The sequence below is a fragment of the Macrobrachium rosenbergii genome, chromosome 2 (genome assembly GCF_040412425.1).
Source record: "Macrobrachium rosenbergii isolate ZJJX-2024 chromosome 2, ASM4041242v1, whole genome shotgun sequence".
Classification (NCBI taxonomy): domain Eukaryota; kingdom Metazoa; phylum Arthropoda; class Malacostraca; order Decapoda; family Palaemonidae; genus Macrobrachium; species Macrobrachium rosenbergii.
This window is the reverse complement of record NC_089742.1, coordinates 11,438,369-11,459,764: the sequence shown is the minus strand read 5'-3', so window position 1 is coordinate 11,459,764 and position 21,396 is coordinate 11,438,369. Positions and strand designations below refer to the sequence as shown.

General features: G+C 42.8%; 3 protein-coding genes across 3 annotated transcripts in view; 2 read left to right on the top strand and 1 right to left on the bottom strand.

The window, feature by feature from the left end:
• LOC136849517 (uncharacterized) overlaps window positions 1-21,396 on the bottom strand; it is a 57,874-nt gene that overhangs the window by 32,618 nt on the left and 3,860 nt on the right. The window lies entirely within an intron of this gene.
• Window positions 133-2,286, top strand: LOC136842413 (uncharacterized). The gene is made up of 5 exons (XM_067109681.1): window positions 133-741; window positions 875-1,051; window positions 1,239-1,382; window positions 1,425-1,776; window positions 1,877-2,286. Exons 1-5 carry the CDS (start codon window positions 133-135, stop codon window positions 2,284-2,286), a joined length of 1,692 nt encoding a protein of 563 aa, XP_066965782.1.
• Window positions 2,288-3,555, top strand: LOC136842407 (uncharacterized). Its single transcript, XM_067109665.1, has 2 exons — window positions 2,288-2,589; window positions 2,739-3,555. The coding sequence occupies exons 1-2, from the start codon at window positions 2,288-2,290 to the stop codon at window positions 3,553-3,555; spliced, it is 1,119 nt and encodes a 372-aa protein (XP_066965766.1).

Genomic DNA, 21,396 nt, shown 5'->3' with positions numbered 1-21,396 from the left:
ATGATCTGAAACCTCCTCACCATCCCAGACACTGACGACAGTAAAAAGAAGCGTGAGCTAAGCCTGTCGTGGGAGATCCTCCCCCGTCAGCTCCTCCCGGAGGTCCGCACACGAATCCCTGAGCCCTACGCGATGCCCCTCGAAGACCTGATCATCTCAGCACAGCACTTGACGGACTCCGTAAAGGCAACAAAGCGGGTACCAGCGCCCACACTCCCAGTCAGCGCCATCCAGCAGGAGGAGGGCGCAGAGGAAGAGGTCAATGCCGTCACCAGGAGGCGCCCAGCGCCTCCCAACAGATGGAATTCCCCGGGTCTTTGCCACTACCACAGGCGGTTCGGCAAAGATGCCGGAGCGCCTGCCGCCCTGTTCGTTAAGCCCGTTCAAAAAAACGGGAGGCAGCTACGGCCAGCAGGACAGGCTGCCATGGCAGCAAGAAGAACGGGGCCCAGAACCAGCCAGAGCTACGTCTGCGACACCATCTCCAGCAGGATGATGCTGGTCGACACAGGGGCCGTTAGATCAATCTTCCCAGCATCTAGAGAGGACCACAAGTGGGAACCGGACCCGGCTGCCTCCCTGACGGCCGCCAACGGGTCCCCCATCCTCTCCTATGGAACCAGTCCCCTGTCGATCTCCATCCTTGGCCAGAGGTACTCCTGGGACTTCGTTGTCGGGGACGTTAGGACCCCGCTCTGGGTGCGGATTTCCTGGCGCACTTCAGGCTGGCAGTTGACGTCGGTCAGAAACGCCTCCTAGATACAGACTCCTGCCAGTCCCTCCCATTGGCAATGGGACCCAAGGCGCCCACCATCTGCTCTGCCGCCCCCCACCAGTACTCGCAGCTGCTGACGGAGTTCCCTGACATGTTCAGGCCCGAGCTCCACCAAAAGTCCGGGGCCCCAGCCAAACATGGCATATATCACCACATAAAAACGAAGGGCCCCCAGCACATGTGAAGTTCCGGAGGCTTCCCCCTCAACGCCTTCAGGAGGCCAAGGACGCATTCGCTGAAATGGAACGGATGGGAATCTGCAAGAAGGCCTCAGCCGTGAGCCTCCCCTCCACACAAGGTGCAGAAACCGGACGGTTCCTGGAGACCCTGCGGCGACTACAGGCGACTCAACCTGGCAACGGAACCTGACCATTATCCCCTACCAAACATGCAGGACCTCACAGCCTCCTTCCACGGGGCCAAAATATTTACTAAGTTGGATCTCTTCAAATCCTATTTTCAGGTACCGGTCGTGCCAGAGGATATACCAAAGACTGCCATCATCACGCCTTTTGAGTCCTGTGTGTTCGCCCTCTCTACATTCGGCCTGAGGAATGCTGGGGCGACTTTCCAACGGCTCATGGACAGCATCCTGAGGGGGCCTAAAGTTCTGCGTCTGCTGCGTAGATGATATCCTTATATTTTCCAGGTCCCACAAGGAGCACCAGAAACACATCCGGGCAGTCCTGCAGCGCCTGCAGGAGAATGGCCTCGTCAAGATGCATTTGACAAATGCACCTTCGGCGTACAGAAGGCCGACTTCCTGGGCCACGAGGTATCCCCAGATGGCATCCGTCCGCTCACATCCAAAGTCGCGGCCGTCTGGGTTCCCGTCCCCACCTCCGTCAGGCCGTCAGAATTTCTCGGGATGGCGAACTACTACAGGAAGTTCATCCCCGGGATCGCACACACCACGGCCCCTTTGACGGAGACCCTGATAGGCCGACCAAAATCCTTGTTGTGGGGACCCAGCCAGCAGCAGGCCTTCTCTCCTGACGAAGGCGCCTCGCGAAAGACAACGCCTTGGCCCACCAGGATCAGCGCCCCCTCCAGCTGACAGGATGCCAGTAACGTCACCTGTGGTGTGACCCACTGGAACAGGTCATCATCGACGGCCCCCAACCGCCTTCTTCAGCAAGAAGTTCAACCCCGCAGAGGCCCACTACAGCACCTTTGACAGGGAACTCTGCGCAGTGTACCGTGCAATCTGGCACTTAAAGTTCCTCCTGGAGGGCACGCCCTTCACAATCTATGCGGACCACCAACCGCTGGTCCACGCCTTCACCAAGCAGGGGGACGTGTGGTCCTCCAGGCAGCAACGGCATCTCTCAGCCATCACCGAGTTCACCTGCTCCATCAAGTATCTCCCCGGCAGGAAGAACCCTGTGGCGGACGCCCTCTCCAGAGTAGAGCTGAATGCAGTGCAGCTGGAATCAACTACGAAGACCTCGCCAGGGAGCAGGCTGCCGACCCAGAGACCCCAGCCTACCGCACCGCCATCAGGTCCCTAAAATGGAGGGACGTGCCCCTCGCATTCGGGGGCCCAAATCTCCTCTGCGACGTCAGCACCGGTCAGCCCCGCCCCTTAGTGCCAGCCTCCCGCCGCCACCAGATATTCGACATCATCCATGGCCTGTCACACACCTCCAGCAGGACGACGGCCAAGCTGCTGTCAGAGAAGTTCGTCTGGCACGGAGTGCAGAAGGACGCGAGGACCTGGGTGAGACAGTGTCTACATTGCCAAAGCAGCAAGGTGGGATGGCACACCAAATCCGGGGTAGGCGAGTTCCTGCAGCCAGGCCGGCATTTCGGCCGTAATGCGCATCGACGTCGTTGGGCCCTTCCCCCATCAGGCGGGTCAGATATCTCCTGGCCGGTGGTAGACTGCTCCAGCAAGGTGGTCCGCCTTGCGCCAATGCAAGAAGCCACACGCCAGCGCCTGCGCCAGGGCCCTACTCTCCAGCTGGCTCAGCCACTTCGGCGTCCCTGACAACATCACAACCGACAGGGGCCCAGCCTTCCTGTCTGAATTGTGGTCCGCCCTGGCCCAGCTGCTGGGGACAGCTCATCACACCACCACGGCCTACAACCCATCCACCAACGGCTTGGTTGAGCGTTTCCACAGGTCCTTGAAGGCATCCCTTATGGCCCGCTGTACCGCCGAGGACTGGAAGTACCAGCTGCCGTGGGTCCTCCTCGGGTTGAGAACCGCCCCCAGGGCCGACGGCGCCCCTTCCGCAGCCGAGAAAACCTACGGCGAGCCCCTCGTGGTCCCGGGCGAACTAGTGACAGAGGATCGCCACAACCCATCGGTCCAGAGGCTTCGCAAAATCGTCGGCAAGTTCGCCCCCTACAAGAGAACATATACCGACAGGTCGGCCACCTTCACGCCGCCCGGGCTGGCCTCCAATATCAGAACGCTGCGTCAGAATGGCGCCCGTCCGCCGCCACTGACCAGGCCCTACAAGGGGCCCTTCCGGCGTGCTGGGCCCGGAACAGCAAGGCGACCTGCTCGCCTCCACGGGAGAAACGATTGGGTGTCAATTGACCGGGTCAAGCTTGCCCTCCTGGAGGAGGACACAACCATCAGCACACGCACCTCCGCCCGGTGCAGCACACCCATAACGGGCCTGGCAAGAAAGAGGAAACGCGGCGAAAGCCACACCCCGGAAAAAGAGCCGCCCATACCAACATTCAGCCACCCTCGCACACAGGACGTCCCTCCGTTGTTGTCACGCAGCCGGGGCACCCTTCAACGCCCCAGCAGATACGCCAATTAATCAGACGTTACCTACGTCTTGGGGGGGGAGTATTTGTAAAGCCATGTTGTACAGTCTCTGCTGATCATGTTGTTTGTAAAGTCCCTGCTAAGCAAGTTTTCTTTGATGACGGCCCATTTTTTTGTACCTACGATTCATCACTGGATGGGCCAGGTCGTAAATTCAATTGTTTTAAACTATGTAGCACGGTATTTATCTTGTTCATCAACTGTATTCGTGTATTTATTTCTTTTCGCAGGCGTCAAGATTATACTCAACTTTAATTCTGTCTGTTACATTGCATATTGTACTCGTTCGCTGTATTTATTTATTGGTGTTATCACGACCTCAGGTCACCCTTGCTTCCATTATGTCTTTATTGTCAGTCCTTCGCGCCTCTTTCACCTGGACCTTGAATAAATCAGCAGTAACTTTTACCTGCTCGTTTCTTTGCACCTCTTATAGTTTACTATCAGCAAATCGGATAACAACAGCCGTTTTGCTTGTATTTCAGCCATCATACAGTAATACACAATTATCATAGTTATAGTAAATGAAGTTAAGTAGAATAGGACTGATATATTTTTACATTATACCCTTATTCAGTATGGATAAAAGATCGGCAAGGAAATATACTGCTAAATTTAAGCTGCAAGTTGTAGCTGAAGCTGAGAAAACAATGTTCAAGCTGCTAATGACTATAAATTATTGTGCATCAGCAACATGGATGAAACTCGACCATAATTAAAATTGGAGAGAAAGTATTTTAATCAAAACTACTGGGCATGAAAGAACACAATACTGCTATTTTACACCAATAAACGATAAACCATAAAGCTTGTATTATGGTGAAATCAAGTAAGAAAATAGTAAACGGAATCTTGATTTTTACACAAAGCAAAGTACCCCTAAACGTAATGTCATCTATTAACGAAAAAAATTGCTAAATTAATTTCACAATGAGACCTATTTAAGTTATATTTCGACTTAAAAATGCTTCATATAATGAAAAATAACCTTGCCCCATATAAATAAAATATCTACAGAATCATTTACACTAACTAGATGGAGAAACGCGCTCTGAACTGAGTTAAATAAAAAGCGAAATAAACACTGTAATCGATTTCCAAATTTATAATACAAAAACCAATACAAGAATATATACAATATTATTGGATACAATGAATTAGGCATAACATTTTAAAGATCCATGGAAAAGATGCGCAATTATTTATGTTGATGTGTATAATACAATATGTGAATATAGAGTACAGTGTAATGTAGGCTAGGTTACCGTATATGTATACAATATACCATAGTGTAGGCTAAGCTAATTCTTATTATTCAGTTTCTCTTTATTGTATTGAATTATCATAACTAACTCCCAGAATAGCTGATATTAATAATTACTATACCGTGTATGTGTAAGAGTATACTTTATGAGTGTAGGGTGGGGCTACCATATATGTAGGCTATACATGGTGCAGATACCCTAAATGTAGGCTGGGCTATATTCAGATACATTTTTTCAACAAACAATGGGTTTTGGAACTTAACCCCCATCGTAAGTAGGATAATACCTGTATAAGCATTTTTAGTTTTTTTGTGTGTTTGAACTATTCAAACAGAGCAGTTCTAAGTGTTTTAGAAGGGTTCTAAATATTTGGGTTTAATATTCGCTGGGGATGTGAGTACACATCCCCATGAATACAAGACATTCACTGTATATATATATATATATACATATATATATATATATATATATATATATATATATATATATATATATATATATGCCTATATATATACATATATGTATATATTTGTTTATTTGTACATGAAGGTGCCCCTTCCCTTAACATACGTTGGCTCTTGGAAGCCTCACTGTCACTACTGAATTCATCTTCTAATTTCTCTGTGGATGAAAACCATCATATACAAAGCTTCATAACATAAGCCATTCATATAACTACACGGAAGACTTCTCAGCAGCACATCACAACCAACTCCACAATGTTTCTCACATACTCTCACTTTTTGGGTGATAATGCCATTCCTGTCCAAAGCCCCTTCTATCCACCACTTTCTAAGTCTTTCTCTCATTTTCCTCCTAAATTTCTGAATCACTGACTTTCTTCCTTCCCCTATTATTTTCCATCCTTTTCATATGATTAAACCACTAAAACCTGTAATCTATTTTTTTTATCCACACTAACTTTTCTACCACTTGATGTATGACAGTGTATCTCCATGTGTCTCTTTTTCACTTCTACTAATGACACAAACACTTTGCATACAGCTCACCTCAAGAGATTCAACTTAGCTTCTTTCATTATCTTTCAGCATAAACATTTTTCTCCCATATAAGAAAACTGGCTCAGTAACCTTCAAACATTCCCACTTTGGCTTCCACCAAGCATAGTTTCTTCTCCAGACTTTGCCTCAGCCTTCCTTCCCTTAACCAGGCTGTGTGTGACTCATGTCATCTCTAGTCCCAACAATATATGATGCATCCAAAATGCCTATGAAATCAACAACATTATCTCTTCCTTCATCTATACTAACATTCTTTGTTCCGTCTTCCTGGTTTCATTTGTATAACCTTACCATTTGCTGTCATATATCTTTTTCTTGCAATAACTTTCAGACTGTTTCACCAGTTTCTAAGTTTCTCTTTAATATTCCCAATCTGTGCTATGTCATCTGTAAATATCAGGCATTCCTTGTCCCATTCCAAATCATTTCTTATCCTACAACTGTATTTTTCTACTAATTATTTTTGCCAAACTTCTCACATTTCTCCCACACAAATAAGACCTTTATCGGACTATGTTTTGCAACTAAACATTAATATTCCCATCTACATATTTTAACTACATTTCTTCTTCTATCGTGAGAATGTTTCAGCGCTCTCAACAGCTTACTGTACAACTTCATTTCCTCCCATATCAACTTTCCTGTCAATTCTATCATACGCTTTACTAGTTCTGGTATGCCCACATATTTTTTCTTTTACTGTAATTTCAAGCGTATCATTTGTAACACAAATCCTTGAACCTTGTAAAGCCTGTCTAGCTTCCTTTCTCTGCGAAAAATCTGAATTCCTGGTTTACTAATAGCATTAAGCTTCCTCCCATCCATTTCTTTAGAACATTTCTCATACACAAAATTTAAAAAGTATATCAGTCATTCAGTCGCACCATCGCTGCTGTACCACAGCATCTCACTTGTATTTCAATCAACTCAAGGCCACTTTCATAAATATTCTCAAACCCTTGCTTGATCCAGCTCTGCTGCTTTTCTATATTCCATATTTAAGAGAGCTTCCAGATATTTACTCCATCCACCCAAAATTTCACTCACTTTAAATTGCATATTTATACTGTAGTAACGCTTTGTTGCGTAGAAATAAAAAAGAGATGTTGTCAAGAAAATAATAACTTCTGTTATAGTATTCCATTACATGAATTAATAATGATGTCTGCAAGGTTCATTAAAACTGTTGATTATCAATCTTTGGTTATTTAATATCACATTATTTGTTTAAATAACATGAGAGTTCAGTTAACTTTATAACCTTGTCCTCTGTCTAACTGTTATTGTGCTTTGTGAATCTTCGTAGTTTTGAATTGAAGAGAGAATAAAACTTTGTTTAAAAGGATGCTTTGGCTCTGATTTTCCCTGTGGCTTATAATTATCTATCTGCTGAGTGAGAAGCTGTGAGTTGCAACAGTTAATAGTGCCCAGACCCGGGATTAATGTGGACTTGTATATAATCCCTGGAAAAGTGTATTTGACAAAAATATAGTTGATCTTGAAAGGTTAGAAAAAACCCACACATCTGCAAGTTAATGGGTTACCCATTCCTAGAAGGTTTCCAAGGTATTGTTTGATAAACCAAAAAGAAGATTTGTCCTGCACTGAACTACAAGATGCAATTAATGAATCTGATGCACGAATAGCAACTCAGGATGTTGCCTAAAGCTGTTATGAAGCAGAGCTTGATGATCATGTTGAACTGACAAGGACATCAATGCTGCATTCCTTTGTCGAGATTCTAGGCTATGGCAAGTGATAACAGCCCAGTGCTTGGATGAAATGGCCAAGGTTTGTGAAATCACATAAACAGATGTCCCATGGAAGTGATTCTAGTGGACCTGCAAATTCTTCCATGAGTGTAAGATTACCTAGACTAGAGTTGCCAAATTCAAGGGCAAGTTGACTAAGTGGCAGTCCTTCTGGGACCGTTTGCTATCGTAATCAAGACCCGTTATAACAAGTTTTCTCATCTTCAGTGGTGGCACCTAATCAGGTAGGTGCCATAGACTCCCCTTCATATTCAGATTTTCATCCCTTGTGATTTTGTACTTATAACTAGCAAATTTTGTCCCTGTAACTCAAACTATCTCTCATCTACTCCTTTGAACTTAACCCCTAATCATAGGTTAGAAACTTGATTGCACGTGCGCACTGGCACCGTACACTAAGCCAGAGCAAATGGCAAAGTATTGTTGAAATTGCATTAATAAGCAATGGTTGAATAAGATCTATGACGAATAAACAGGTCAGTGTTTCCATATATCAAATAACAAAGTTTGTATTTAGTGAATCAACGGTAGCTAGGGACAAATTTGAAAATACTTAGTAAATAAATCGGTATAAGAACTATGTAAATGATAAATATTTTTTGTAGTAAAAATTTGCAAGTAAAGTAACATAACATAATAAACAAGAAGCACTTTATTAGTATAAGTCTTAATAGGACTAGCTCCATAGAGTAAATCTCATGTACTAGCTTGCAATTTAAAGCAAATTCAAAGTCTTGTTGCAGTAATACATTCAAACTGGGACTTAAGTCTGAGTGAGAAGAAAGTAATCATACAAATCTGTTGAGCTTATTAAAGACATTTACCCCCGAAAAAGGCGTAGTGTCTTTTAGTAGGGGGACCTGTCATGTGCATTTATTCATTGCAAATGCACGGGGAAGCTCCATGATTTTGTTTTAAACAACAAATACAGTAAATACATGTTGGTCACTAGGACCACACAAGCAGCATCGTATAGGCGCTCCCTAGCTCATTACCAATTTCCTATGGCTGGCACCCCATGTAGAAGTCTCCACCCACTCAGCCTTAATGTCTCTCCTTTGTGTTCCCTTTGTCCTCTTTTTGTGTGCTCGCCCTTCTCCATCTTCCAGAGGGGAATGGGACAACTGGCCGTTGCCGACTGGCCGTCGTCCAACTGGCCGTCGCCGACTGGCCGCAGCCGCTGGCCGTAGGGGACGACTGGCCATAACCTAACTGGCCGCAGGAGAAGTACATCTATAAGAAGAAGATGTGAGAAAAAATTATTTCTGTCTCTCTCTCTCTCTCTCTCTCTCTCTCTCTCTCTCTCTCAGAAAATATTTGAATACAGTAAATCTATAAGAAGAAGAGATGAGAGAAAAAAAAAATTTATTTCTGTCTGTCTGTCTCTGTCAATTAACGAGTAACAAGGAAACAATGCTATTTTACAATGCCTCTCTCTCAGAAAATATGTCAATTAACGAGTAACAAGGAAACAATGCTATTTTACAATGCCTCTCTCTCCAGAAAAATATGTCAATTAACAGTAACGAGAAACAATGCTATTTTCTACAATGCCTCTCTCTCCAGAAAATATGTCAATTAACGAGTAACAAAACAATGCTATTTTACAATGCCTCTCTCTCAGAAAATATGTCAATTAACGAGTAACAAGGAAACAATGCTATTTTACAATGCCTCTCTCTCAGAAAATATGTCAATTAACGAGTAACAAAGAAACAATGCTATTTTACAATGCCTCTCTCTCAGAAAATATGTCAATTAACGAGTAACAAGGAAACAATGCTATTTTACAATGCCCTCTCTCTCAGGAAACAATGCTATTTACAATGCCCTCTCTCTCAGAAAATATGTCAATTACCGAGTAACAAAGAAAAAAATGCTACGATTACCTATTTAGGAAATCTTTGATTTTAAGTTTAGAGTTTAAAATATTCAGTTATATCCAACCTTCCACAATGGCATCGGGTATACTCTCACAGCGAGGAAAAGAAAAGTTTGTGCGAGATGGCTATATATACGTTTTCGATCGACATGGAGCTGATAATATCACAGAGTTTTGGAGTTGTGAAAGGAGAAGACAATGCAAGGCGAGAATACATGTAAAGAATGGTGAAGTTGTAAAATATATCAATGAGCATTCGCATAATGCTGACCCCGCCGAAGTGGAAAAAGGAAAAACAATATCGAAAATAAAATTGCGGGCTTCAGAAACAATGGAACAAACATCTGCTGTGATTAATGAATGTTTAGAAAATGTTAATGAAGCGTGCCAAGGAGTCATGCCAAGTCATGGTGCTTTGCGAAAAATGCGTACCCTGCTAATCCTACATCTTTAGAAGAATTGGTTATTCCTGTTAATATTCAAAATTATGGATCAGAGAAATTCCTTCTAGCAGACGACAAGATGAATCCTGCAGAATCATTATATTTGGAAAGGAAAGCAATACACATTTACTTAAAGAAGCAAAGGAAATTTTTGTGGATGGGACGTTCAAAATTACACCACCGTTTTTTTGTCAAGTGTAGGCTATGTCATTCTTGCTGAGATGCACGGTGGTATGCATCCGTTTATCTATTCGTTACTGCCAAATAAACTACGTACAACTTATGATAAATTGTTTTCTATGCTTCTAGAAATTCAACCAAGACTACAGCCAGAAATAATATACTGTGATTATGAAATGAGAATTTCAAAAGTCTGCAATATTATTTCCCATCTGCTAATATTAGGGGCTGCTTTTTCACTTTGCCAGAATGTATACAAAATTAACAGCTATGGGGTTATCTCAACAATACAATAATGATGCCAATTTCGCTCTGCAGTAAAATGATAATTGCCTTAGCATTTGTACCACCCGATCATATTACAGCAGCTATAATGGAATTAGCAGATGACCTTCCACAGGAACTTCTAGATTGGCTGGAAGACAATTATGTAGGAAGAATGAACAGAAGGGGCAGTGGCAGACGTTCTCCCCTTTTTCCGTTACACATTTGGAATGTTTACGAACGATGCATAAATGATGAAGAGGATAGAACAAACAACCATGCCGAAGCTGCTCATCGTAGGCTACAAAATGAACTAGGGATGCAACATCCAACAATCTGGAAGTTTATCGATAGTTTGAAAAAGGTGTGAGGCGAGATCTGTACCACGAACGGTTAATTGCTGGTCAAACGCCGCCCCATAAAATTGAAGAGATTCGAGGAAGCAGATGCTGGTATAAAATCAGTGGTACTACAGTTTGAGAATAAAAGTATTTTAAGTATCTTAGAGGAATTGCGCATAACTCTCTTAAGATATATATAGTTATGTAACTGCTATTTTCTGTAGTTTTTATTCCAATAATTTCACCTTAATAAAATTCTTTTTCCTTTTCTTTAATTTTCTTTACTTTTAGTTTTATATTCAATAATTCAGCACACACATACACGCACACACACACACACATACACACACACGCACAAGTTACTTTTTAACATCCAATAAATGCGGATTTCTCAGCAACCCTGGTGGCCAGTCGGCTGCGGCCAGTCCTCCCCTACGACCAGTTGGGCTGTGGCCAGTTAGGCTGCGGCCAGTCTGCCACAGCCAGTCGGCCGCGGCCAGTTGTCCTAGACCCCTTCCAGAGTACCAACGTCTCAAATATGGTAAACAAGGACGCCAATCTGAGGAATTTTTCACAGTCAACATCACTTGAACAAAGGCATTTGGGGCAGGAGAAAATGCATAAAAGAGGAGGATGACCTGCAATGCTGGCAGTTCACACCGCCAGATGAAAGCAGATAGAATCCTTGCTGGTTGGTCTTACAACCTCCCTCCCTTTCCCACAAAGTAACTTTTGAAGTGCATTTCGGATCCGATCCTCCACTGACCCCTTGCATTAAACTCAGAGTCTGGCTTCAACATCAAGACATCTCGTCTACAAGACAAGGTACAGTTGGAAATTGGAGTGGTCTGAAGTGCATTTCTTTAACTATATTTCTTACTGCTCTCATATTCACTCCCCCTTGCAACCTCCTTCAGAGCCTACATGAAGTGGTGTATTTACTTGTGTAACATAACTCAGAAGTGTTAACTTGTTTGCATTTTATTTGTTCTTTGGTGGCCTCCCTCTCTGGCCTTCAGCATTCGCAAATTGAACGTGTTAATTGTTTGACAACTGAGTGACAGTGCATTGTGTAGAATATAGGTGATTAATGAAGCTGTGCAGTAACTACTTATGCATGGTGTCTTCTCCCAATCTTCCCTATGAGAAGATTCCTTCAAGCTTTTACATGTGAAGATATATTTAATTGTGACCCTATGTTACACGACATATATGTGCTATTTGAGCATATTTTCTCTCTTGTGCAATTTCTATTGAAGTCAATGGCATTGTTCACAGATACTATCTTCTTATCAAGACTTTGAATCAGTCTATACTTCTTTTCTCTTCCAGCCCTGATAATTCCGCTGGAGAGGGTGGAAAACAGTCCATTGATTAGATAAAGAAAAAGAAGTAAATGGAAAGAATCTTGAATAATGTTTCCTGTTCCTCGAAACTTGCCATAAGAGAAAAAGAGTACAGTATAGATTGATTCAAAGCTTGATAAGAAGACAGTATCTGCAAACAATGACATTGATTTCAAGTGGACCAGAAATAAATTTCTGACTCACATCAGGATCGAACCCAGGTCTTTCATCATAAGAACAGGTTGGAACCTAAATACCACTCTACCTAAGGTTTTACTTGGGCAGGATAACAAAAAGTGAATAAACTAACTGAAAATGTGATATATTGCATTAATAGATGTTACAGATGCCAGATAAAATATCATTTGAAAATCCTACAATAAGGTTGATATTTTACCATATATGCAATAAACACAGAGATAATTTATGCTTCTGGTTGAAAGAAGTGAGAAATGCACCTCTGGTATAAGCCAGGTTCTTGCAAGCTTCAACGTCCTTTCAGCATGCCTGATAAACAAAGTTGGCAACCTTTCCCTAGGTATAATCCAGATGTGCCAAGTGACCTCACATGCCAAGTTTAGATTTCAATGCAGGATATGTTTATCACAAATTGGCATCTATTATGTGGAATATTACTATGCAAGTCCATGGACATTATGGCTTTCACCACAGAATGTTCCACATTTTTTATAATAATAATAATAATAATAATAATAATAATAATAATAATAATAATAAGAAAACAATTAAGGGTTACTAGAGACATTATAATTCCTCAGTCACACATTTGCAATTCACAGACGCGCATGTTGTAACTGGCGAAATTTTGCTAATTACAACATCAGTACGCTGTAATTACAACCGAATCGCCAACAATTGCCATGAATTGTTACTGCATCACCAAGTTTGGCAATGTGCACCAAGCGATGGCGGATTTCAACGTCTAAAACATGCATGGTCACTGGTCAGCCACCAGCTATATTTATTTTGTCATGTCATTGCACACTAAGTAACACTGACGCAATGAACAATCGCCACTGACGCACTGGCATCACCATTTTGATGTACTTAGTTACCCGAAAGTGTAACTCACCAATTTTCGACATCTGCCATCCATTATATTTTCATGAATTACCCCATGGTTATGTGGCAGTACTCAGTGAGCCCATGTGCTGCTGGTTGTTGGCAGCACTGTCTCCTTCTGTCACCAAGCATAAAGGCAGCAGCCAGCTTGAAGTGGTAATGTGGTTGGACAGATAGATCTTGCTCTGTCTGCAACTGGAACGAGAATGATCAGTGACGAGTTCACCTGAGATTTATATGGTGAGATCCATGTACATACGACACAGTTACGATGCCGTAACGCAGTCGCTGTGACATGTAACGCAATTAAATCACCATAATTCGACAAGCGTTTCCGCACTACGCCATCCTGTCACAACCGCCAAATGTAGGCATGGCCTAGTTATCGGTGTAATTTTTTATGATTACAGATATAAGTAGGTTCATCTCGAACTACGCAATGATGTCTCTATAGGTAATGGTGTATTACGCCATGGTGTCGTAATCAGCTAACAGTTTTTTTTCTGGCGGCCCCAGGCACACGAATGATGGCGATGATCGCCAAAACCAGGCATTACGACAAGTGCTTCCTTGAATCGCAAATGTGTGACCGAGGCATAATAGTTTAACAACTAAGGGAGATTAATCAGAAGATTTCGTTCCAGGTCAGTCTGTCATGTTTGCTCCTGCCTGTTTCTTGGCACGTGGCCACTTACCCGTTGAGAATGGTCTTCAGCACTATGATGTCAATATCTTGAAAAACAGCAACTTTCAAACTTCATACATATGTGATGGGGACTTGAAATTACAGCAATTTGTTATACTGTGTTATATTTCTGATTGCCACGTTAAGGTAACTTTAAACAAGAATGCATAAGTACACATATCCTGCAAAGAAATTTGATCTTTGCTTGAACATCTGTTTCAGTCACAGTCTACCAGCTTCTATGAGAAAACCAAAGAAGTCGGACTGGGAAAGGAGCATAGATCACTTCTCAGTTCACCCGGACTGCACCATTCGCTTACTCTTTGTTGTTTGTGCTATCAGTAAATTCATTTAGCATTTGGTAGAAAAAGCAGCCAAAAAAGATTTTAATTATCTGTGAATTTGCTATCGTACTTCTTTACCAGCATTCATTTCGCTAGTAAAACAAAACAAATGCGCTAAACAACTCATAGCTTTAGCTGTTTCTGCGCATGGATATTTATTTGTATAAAACTTGGTATTTGTCAGCATAAAGGAACAATTTTTGTTTTCGTTGTGATGCTGGCACCCTAATTAGAAAAGCGATGATTTAGTAATTTACATCTAAAACGTTATATGGAGTGTAAGGATTATTTATTGAATCGTTTTTAAATCTTCATGACGAGATGGTTTTTATCGGCCTGCAAAAGGTAGGTAGGCTATCTAAATGGTGGTTCCATTTTTACATTAATGAAGCCTCAAGTTGATTGGTTTCAGTTCTCCAATACCTTGAAGGTTCTCAGGCGAACGACAGCCATGTTTCCCCAACTACCCACCTCCCCGCTCCACAATGCACCATTCACAGACAGTGATACAGAGGTGCCCCATCGGTCCGAGGAGGCGCCACCCACGACATCCGAGTAGGATCGCCTTCCCACCCCTTCTCTCTCTCTCTCTCTCTCTCTCTCTCTCTCAGACATTTAATGCCCTTGCATCAAGCTAAACACTAGACTCTTGTCTAGATGATCATATTCTTGAACAATATAACAGTAAAGTTCTAGTGTTCAGAGACAATTGCCAGAGCAAACATAAGTAATGAAATTTTAAACTCAATTGACGCTTTTTTGATTGTTGTTTCATGTAATAAAATCCCAAATTAAAAGTAAGGGTGTTTGAGAGAGAGAGAAAGAAGAAGAAGAGAGAAAGTACAAATATGCAAAACCTGATGAAGAACAGATTAGAATAAAATAGAATACAGAATGTAGGCCCAAGGGCCAAGGGCCAAGAGCTGGGACCTATGAGGTCATTCAGCGCTGAAACGGAAATTGTCAGTAAAAAGGTTTGAAAGGTGTAACAGGAGGAAAACCTCGCAGTTGCACTGAGTCAGTCATTAGGAAAGGGTGGAAAGTAAGATGGAAACAAGAGAATACGAACGGAGGTACAGTAAGAGAATGAAAGAGGTTATAGCTAATGGCCGAGGGGACGCTGCAAAGAACCTTATGTAATACCTACAGTGCACCGCATGAGGTGCACTGAAGGCACTAACCCCACCCCCTCCCCGCCTACGGAGCTCCTAGATGAAAATCAGAAATCAAACAAGTAAAATATGAATGTTAACTGTTGCTCCCTCACCTCCTAAGTCGAACCCCTTTGCACTCACTCACCTGACTCAGAATATGAAAGGTGCTGCACTGGATGCAGTATTTAAGTCAGCTGGCTGTCATTCCTCCTCATGAAAGGAGAAATGAAGCGACTTCAATTGGCTACATCGTTCCGATATCGAGATGTCTCTCGTTAGCACATACCAGTTATACAAATGGTTTATCAGGTTACATTATAAGGTAAACATCAGACGTCAACATACAATATTTTTCATTGCCGCAATTAAGAAAAATCTTGAAAGTGATCACTGCAAAACATATCGGCAAAATAAACGTCTCTTTCTGCTCATAATGCACGTATCACATCATGCAAGCCCTCGGTTATAACAGTCACTGAATGAATAAGAGATTCACTCGTCACTCTTCGTAAAATAATCTTCGCCGTCGCCTGTCAAAGCACACAGTCACGGACGTGTATTGCGTGCTTGCACCTGCTGGGAACTATCCTGCCATCTCCCACGTAACAGGTTAAACAGCATTTCCAATTTGCGCTCTCGTCTCGAGCGCCGGGAAGCGTCTCGCATCACGGCCTGTTGTGGAGGGCTCTTTTTCAGGACACATTCGTTGGATGGCTAACATGATTAAACTTCCGCATTTATAACTTACGGTACCTGCTCTTAAAGTTTGCTTGAGAGTCAAATTTAATCACTATTGCTGATAATGTTTGCTATTGCAGTTAGTGAAATGAGGACATTGGAAGCAGGAAACACATGAAATGGAAACTGGTGAAGACATTCTAAATTAATCTCATAGTTCCTGTTATCTTCTAGTGATCATAGTGAAGATGTGCACGATTTACGCAGAAATATCGTAGAATTTATTACATATCTAAAAATGCGTGTTTCTTGCTATGTATGAGCGCAGATTCTCTACGACGTACAAATTCTGATTAAGGTGTTTGCGGTGGATGTAAACAATTTCGAGATACAACAAATTCTGTGACATTGCTGTGTAAATAAACCGTACCACTAATTTACATCAAACCTTGCCGGATCTTGCAGGTGCATGTTCACCCACCTCCTTTATCAAGTCTTCGTGAGAGACTCGGGTTAAAACGACCCAGTGTTATTCAGGTATAACATACAGTGAGGTCATTGTTTATCGTTCATTCATTGAAGGCGCATAATTATATCTTCTTGCGTAAGCATCGCCATGGATTATAAGCTCCTAAACTTCAAACGTATGTTTGAGCTTGTTAATGAAAGATGTGGTATGTAGAATAGGAAAGAAATGACAGAGTTCGACATTAAATATCTATAAATAATAAGCGTTTTCATGAATTTATGTATGCGTGCTTTTATGAATTTGACTGAATACCTTGTATACATTCCGCATACACATCCCAGCCTGCCATCGGAGTGTGAGGATATTTTCAATGCATGAAATGTCTTCCTTGCGTAGACTGCAGGTGACCGCATCCACGTTGAGACTTATCAATCCTTTCTCATAATTCTTTGTTATATTAGCTGCTGATTTTATGTGATTGCATAATACACCGTCTGATCTCCTAACACACTATTTTAATGGCTGAATTAAACCAAGTTGGCGGTCATTGTGGAAACAAAATCTCTCTCTCTCTCTCTCGTGAAAAAATTGGATCCGTTTTTCTCGACAATCCTTCACAACGTTCAGGATAAGTTAGGGGGAGTGGTCAGCATGCGGCTGAGTTCGTGGTTCACTTTTTTTCTGTAAATGTGTTTGGTTATTATTTGTGTCCGGCGAATTGCCTGTGTTGTCTGTGTCAGGGAATGTCAGAGAGGCTCTTTTATACAATTCGAGTACCTCCTTTAGTAAAATAACCTATGTATAAATTTTGAAAGGGAACCGAGGTGACGACGAAGCATGCAGAGAGGCGATATGCGTCTTTCTCGAGGGTATCGCTTTCAGGTAAGGTACGCACCTCCCCGTCGTCACCTCCGCAGCCAAATCGTTCATTTTAAAGTCAAGAGCCGGTTCCTTTAGTATGCTAAATGTAATCTCCCTCACATTTTTGCCATCCGGGCCCTGATCCCAGTTAATGTTCATTTAAAGTGTAGGCTGATTGTACGGAAATAAGTTTTGTGCAAAACTGTAGCCTTTAGAGGTATGTTTTTTGGAGTTTTAGGGGGTTTTGTATAGCTTTCAGCATTCTCTTGTACCCGACCGCGTGGTCCCTGCGTGTTAATGCATGTTAAATTTAATTGGTATGTTTTTGGTAACTCTAAGTATTAGCTCCGCGCCTGTGTTTACCTTGGAAGCTGGTTTTTCTCCACTTTTACGGCTTCTGATAACGAAGGCGACTTTGTTTGTTGGCGGACAAGTGTCATTTGCCCCCTAACTCTACTCAACAGTAAAGGGGGACTGTGGGAATCCGGGGTTCTGGGTGGGGGAAAACAGAGAAGTGGAGCGGACATGTTTACATTACGGGGGCACTGGCTGGAGGGGAAAACGAGAGGGAGCCATACGCAAAAGGGAGGGAGCAGCTGAAAGGGGGGGGGGTAACGAGGCAGGGAGGGAGAAATTTCCTCACGTGCCCCAAAAGCGGGGCTGAGTGAGGAGCAGTGCATGGAGGGGGTGGGAGGTAGGTTGCGCAAACAAGAAACGCGTCTGGAACAGTCTGGGTAGAAGTGTAACACTGGGGGTGGGGAGGAGAAAACACTGCCCGGTAACGAGGACAGGGACAAGAGTATGGCCGACAAAAACAAGCTTTACCAGAAGCCGTAAAAGTGGAGAAAAACCGGTTTCAAGGTAAAAAAAAGTGAGCACTTAGCGCTGGCTGGAAGGAGCAACCTGGCAGGAAAAAATAATTTGCAGACAAAAAAGTTGACACCAACAGAAATAACTGGCCTTACCTTAGGGACCAGGAGGGTAGAGATCAGCCGCTGCTTTCAAAAATGCGTGAGAAAACCAGGGTTTCCGGAACAGCGATTGGTAAAAACTACACCTCTTCCGGCCCTTCTTCTGCACTGCATCATAGGTCCTGTCGCACCTAAATGCCTCTTCTGCAGGTTGTGGCAGCACTCTCTCCCACAGTGCGGACAAAAGTACTGTGTTTTTAGCAAGCCGTGATCTTGGCAAAGCCTGTTTAAGCATTCGTAATTGCCTAAGTAATAGGCAGAAAAGTTGCAGTAACTGAGATAGCAGTTAGCGCAAGACACTGGGAGAGAGTGCCGGGTTATCGGCTCAGACGTACACGACGTGGATGGAGGGGATTCAGCCATTGTACTGAACAAGAAAGCAAAAACTGTGTATGTTTTAAGGCGTAGGCCTGGGTAGCAGATAAGGGTTGTGGTGGGTCAAGGGGTTTTGGCACAATTGGGTGTTGGGAGGAAGGGCTTGCGTGAGGACTTGGGAAGGAAACTTGCGCCATGTGCGGAATGGTTTTGTTGAAAAAGCTTCACGATGGTTATGACAGTAAAGCAAAGACACCAAAACTAGGTGAGAAAAATGTGGCTGGGCAAAATGGTTTTTTGGGGGTACAGGTATTATTCTTTCGCAGTGTTTAGTACTGGGTTGGCGGGTTAAATGCATTTCGCCGTGTTTAGTAATGGGCTTGGATTTTTCTTCACAGACACTGTCCGAAGTGAAAGAAACATCCATAAATTGTGGCTTCTGGAAAAGTCTCCTCATTTGGTTGATGGCTGAACATTCAAAATCAGGGATTTAATTGATTTTTATGCAAAAGATCAAAAATAGTGGAATAAGTGTTCTCATCTTTCTTTTCGGTGATGCAGTATTCTAATGGTAAAGTCTTATTTTGAGCAACAAGACCATGAATGACATATAGTTGTTTTCCTTTAGGAGCCGACTTCAGTATTCCATCGCGAAGCATCTTCTGTTAACCTCCTTTTTTAGGAAGCTTTCTGACTATGGCAACTGGAATATTGATCGTGCACTGGCTTATTATAGACGAGGGGATTTCTTCAGAGTGCTGGAATTTGTCTTTAATTTTATATATAACTTTTACAGCCTCAATATGAGAACTGTCAAGTTGACGGGATATGCTCTTTAGTTCTGCGAACATTTTCGTCCTGAGTTATTAGCCTACTCTGCAATTGCAAAAATGTCGTTTCTCACATCTGCAGTAACTACGTTCACCTATCACTTTGTCGATGAGGTATGCGTAGCCTTCATGCAGCAGCTACTTTCCTCCCATTTGAGTCTTGAGGATTTCCATTATGAATGGTTTGGAAGAAACGAATTATAAAATTCAAACCTCAAGGAAGTCACTGGTTAATGTAGCAAAAGACCACGAGTTAGTAAGTAATGTAAACATTTGGTAAGTTCTTAGGCCTAGGTAGCTAACTAGGTAGCTTATTAGCCAATTTGTTTACCTTTGGTTGAACAATTAAGTTTGGGCAATTAGTCAACTAGATACTTTTTTTTTTTTTAGTGAGTTGGATCATTGAAAGGCCGGTCACACATGACTTCCCTCTCTCTTCGACTGTTTGTCTTTACTCTTTACATGTTGTTCATTCGAACCATTTCCACTCTAAACTTTGTCCTTTCGACATTTTGACCCTTCGACTCTTTGTCTTTTCGACAATTTGTCCTTTCGACACTTTGTCCTTCGACTATTATCTTTCAACATTTTGTCCTTCGACACTCTGCGCACGGTCAATATACGTGTTTGTAGGGAATATTCAATAAAAATGACCAGTGAATATATGCCAATAAGCCTAGAGTTATACTGTACTAAACCTAACTGATATTCTCTCTCTCTCTCTCTCTCTCTCTCTCTTTCGTATCTTATTATCCCATAATTTTTTCATCTTCTTTTTTTTTTGTCTTAGAAGCATTATATTTATAAGTTCTCAGGTACTGCATTTTGAAGAAAATGTTTATCATTGCAAACTCAGATGCAGCTTTTGACACAATACTTTCCTTCCCTAAGTGTGTCACCATGGACTACCTAAGACACCTCATAATAAATTTTGATTGTTCCATGGCAATTTTGTGATGGAACATGCAAATTTCCCCTATTCTAAAAAGTCTTGTAAAGTCCCCGCTCAACGCATTCTCTGTAGAGAACATACCGTTTTCTGCGGTGCCTTCTCATCGACCTAATGTTGATCAGAATATATATTTATCATCATAATTGTAAACTGTATATATGTTGTCTTTCATAACAATCATGTTTTATGTACAAGTAACGAGTTATTTATGTTATATGTCAGACATTGTTGATCACTATGTTCTCTGTATGAACCTGTCCTGTTTTGGTAAGAAATTAGTTTGACCTCAGGTCACCTGTAAATCTTTGTACCTGCGGTCTCTGCAAACTACGCAGACGTCAGCATCCTGCTTTATAACCAGCTCGTTTTCATCAATAAACCAGCAGTACTTGTCTTCCTGCTCATTATTTCGCACCTCTCTCACAGTGGTGACCCCTGGAGTGGTTCCCGGAAGCCATTAACGGACCCAAACGGCGACTAAGTCTTGGCCCAATGAACCTAATCCATGCCCCTAACGGACTAACTACAGCGCTCTAACAAAGCGTTCAGGCATTAACCGACCCTCGTCGGCAGGTCGCCAGCATCATTAGCTGACCCACACGGCACGCTCTCCAAGTGTGTATTGGTGCGAGTGTTCCCACACACTCCAAGGGAGAGTGCGAAATAAGCATGGACGCAGACATTCCCAACCATGTACAAATTACCGCGAACCTCTCGGAGACAGACACCTCCCTCTCGCAACCCCCTCCTGCTTGCACCTCCACACCAGTACCGCCTCCCCACGCGATGACCCCCCCTGACGGACCAACCAAAGACGGCCCTTAACATAAGGCTGCCGCCATTCACCAGGGAGAACGCAGCTTCTTGGTTCTACAGGGTCAGGGGCAATTCAAAATAGCAGGCCTGACTGACGAGGTGTTGAAGGCAGACATCGCCATTAACGCCCTCCTGGAGGAGATATATAAGAAGATCGCCC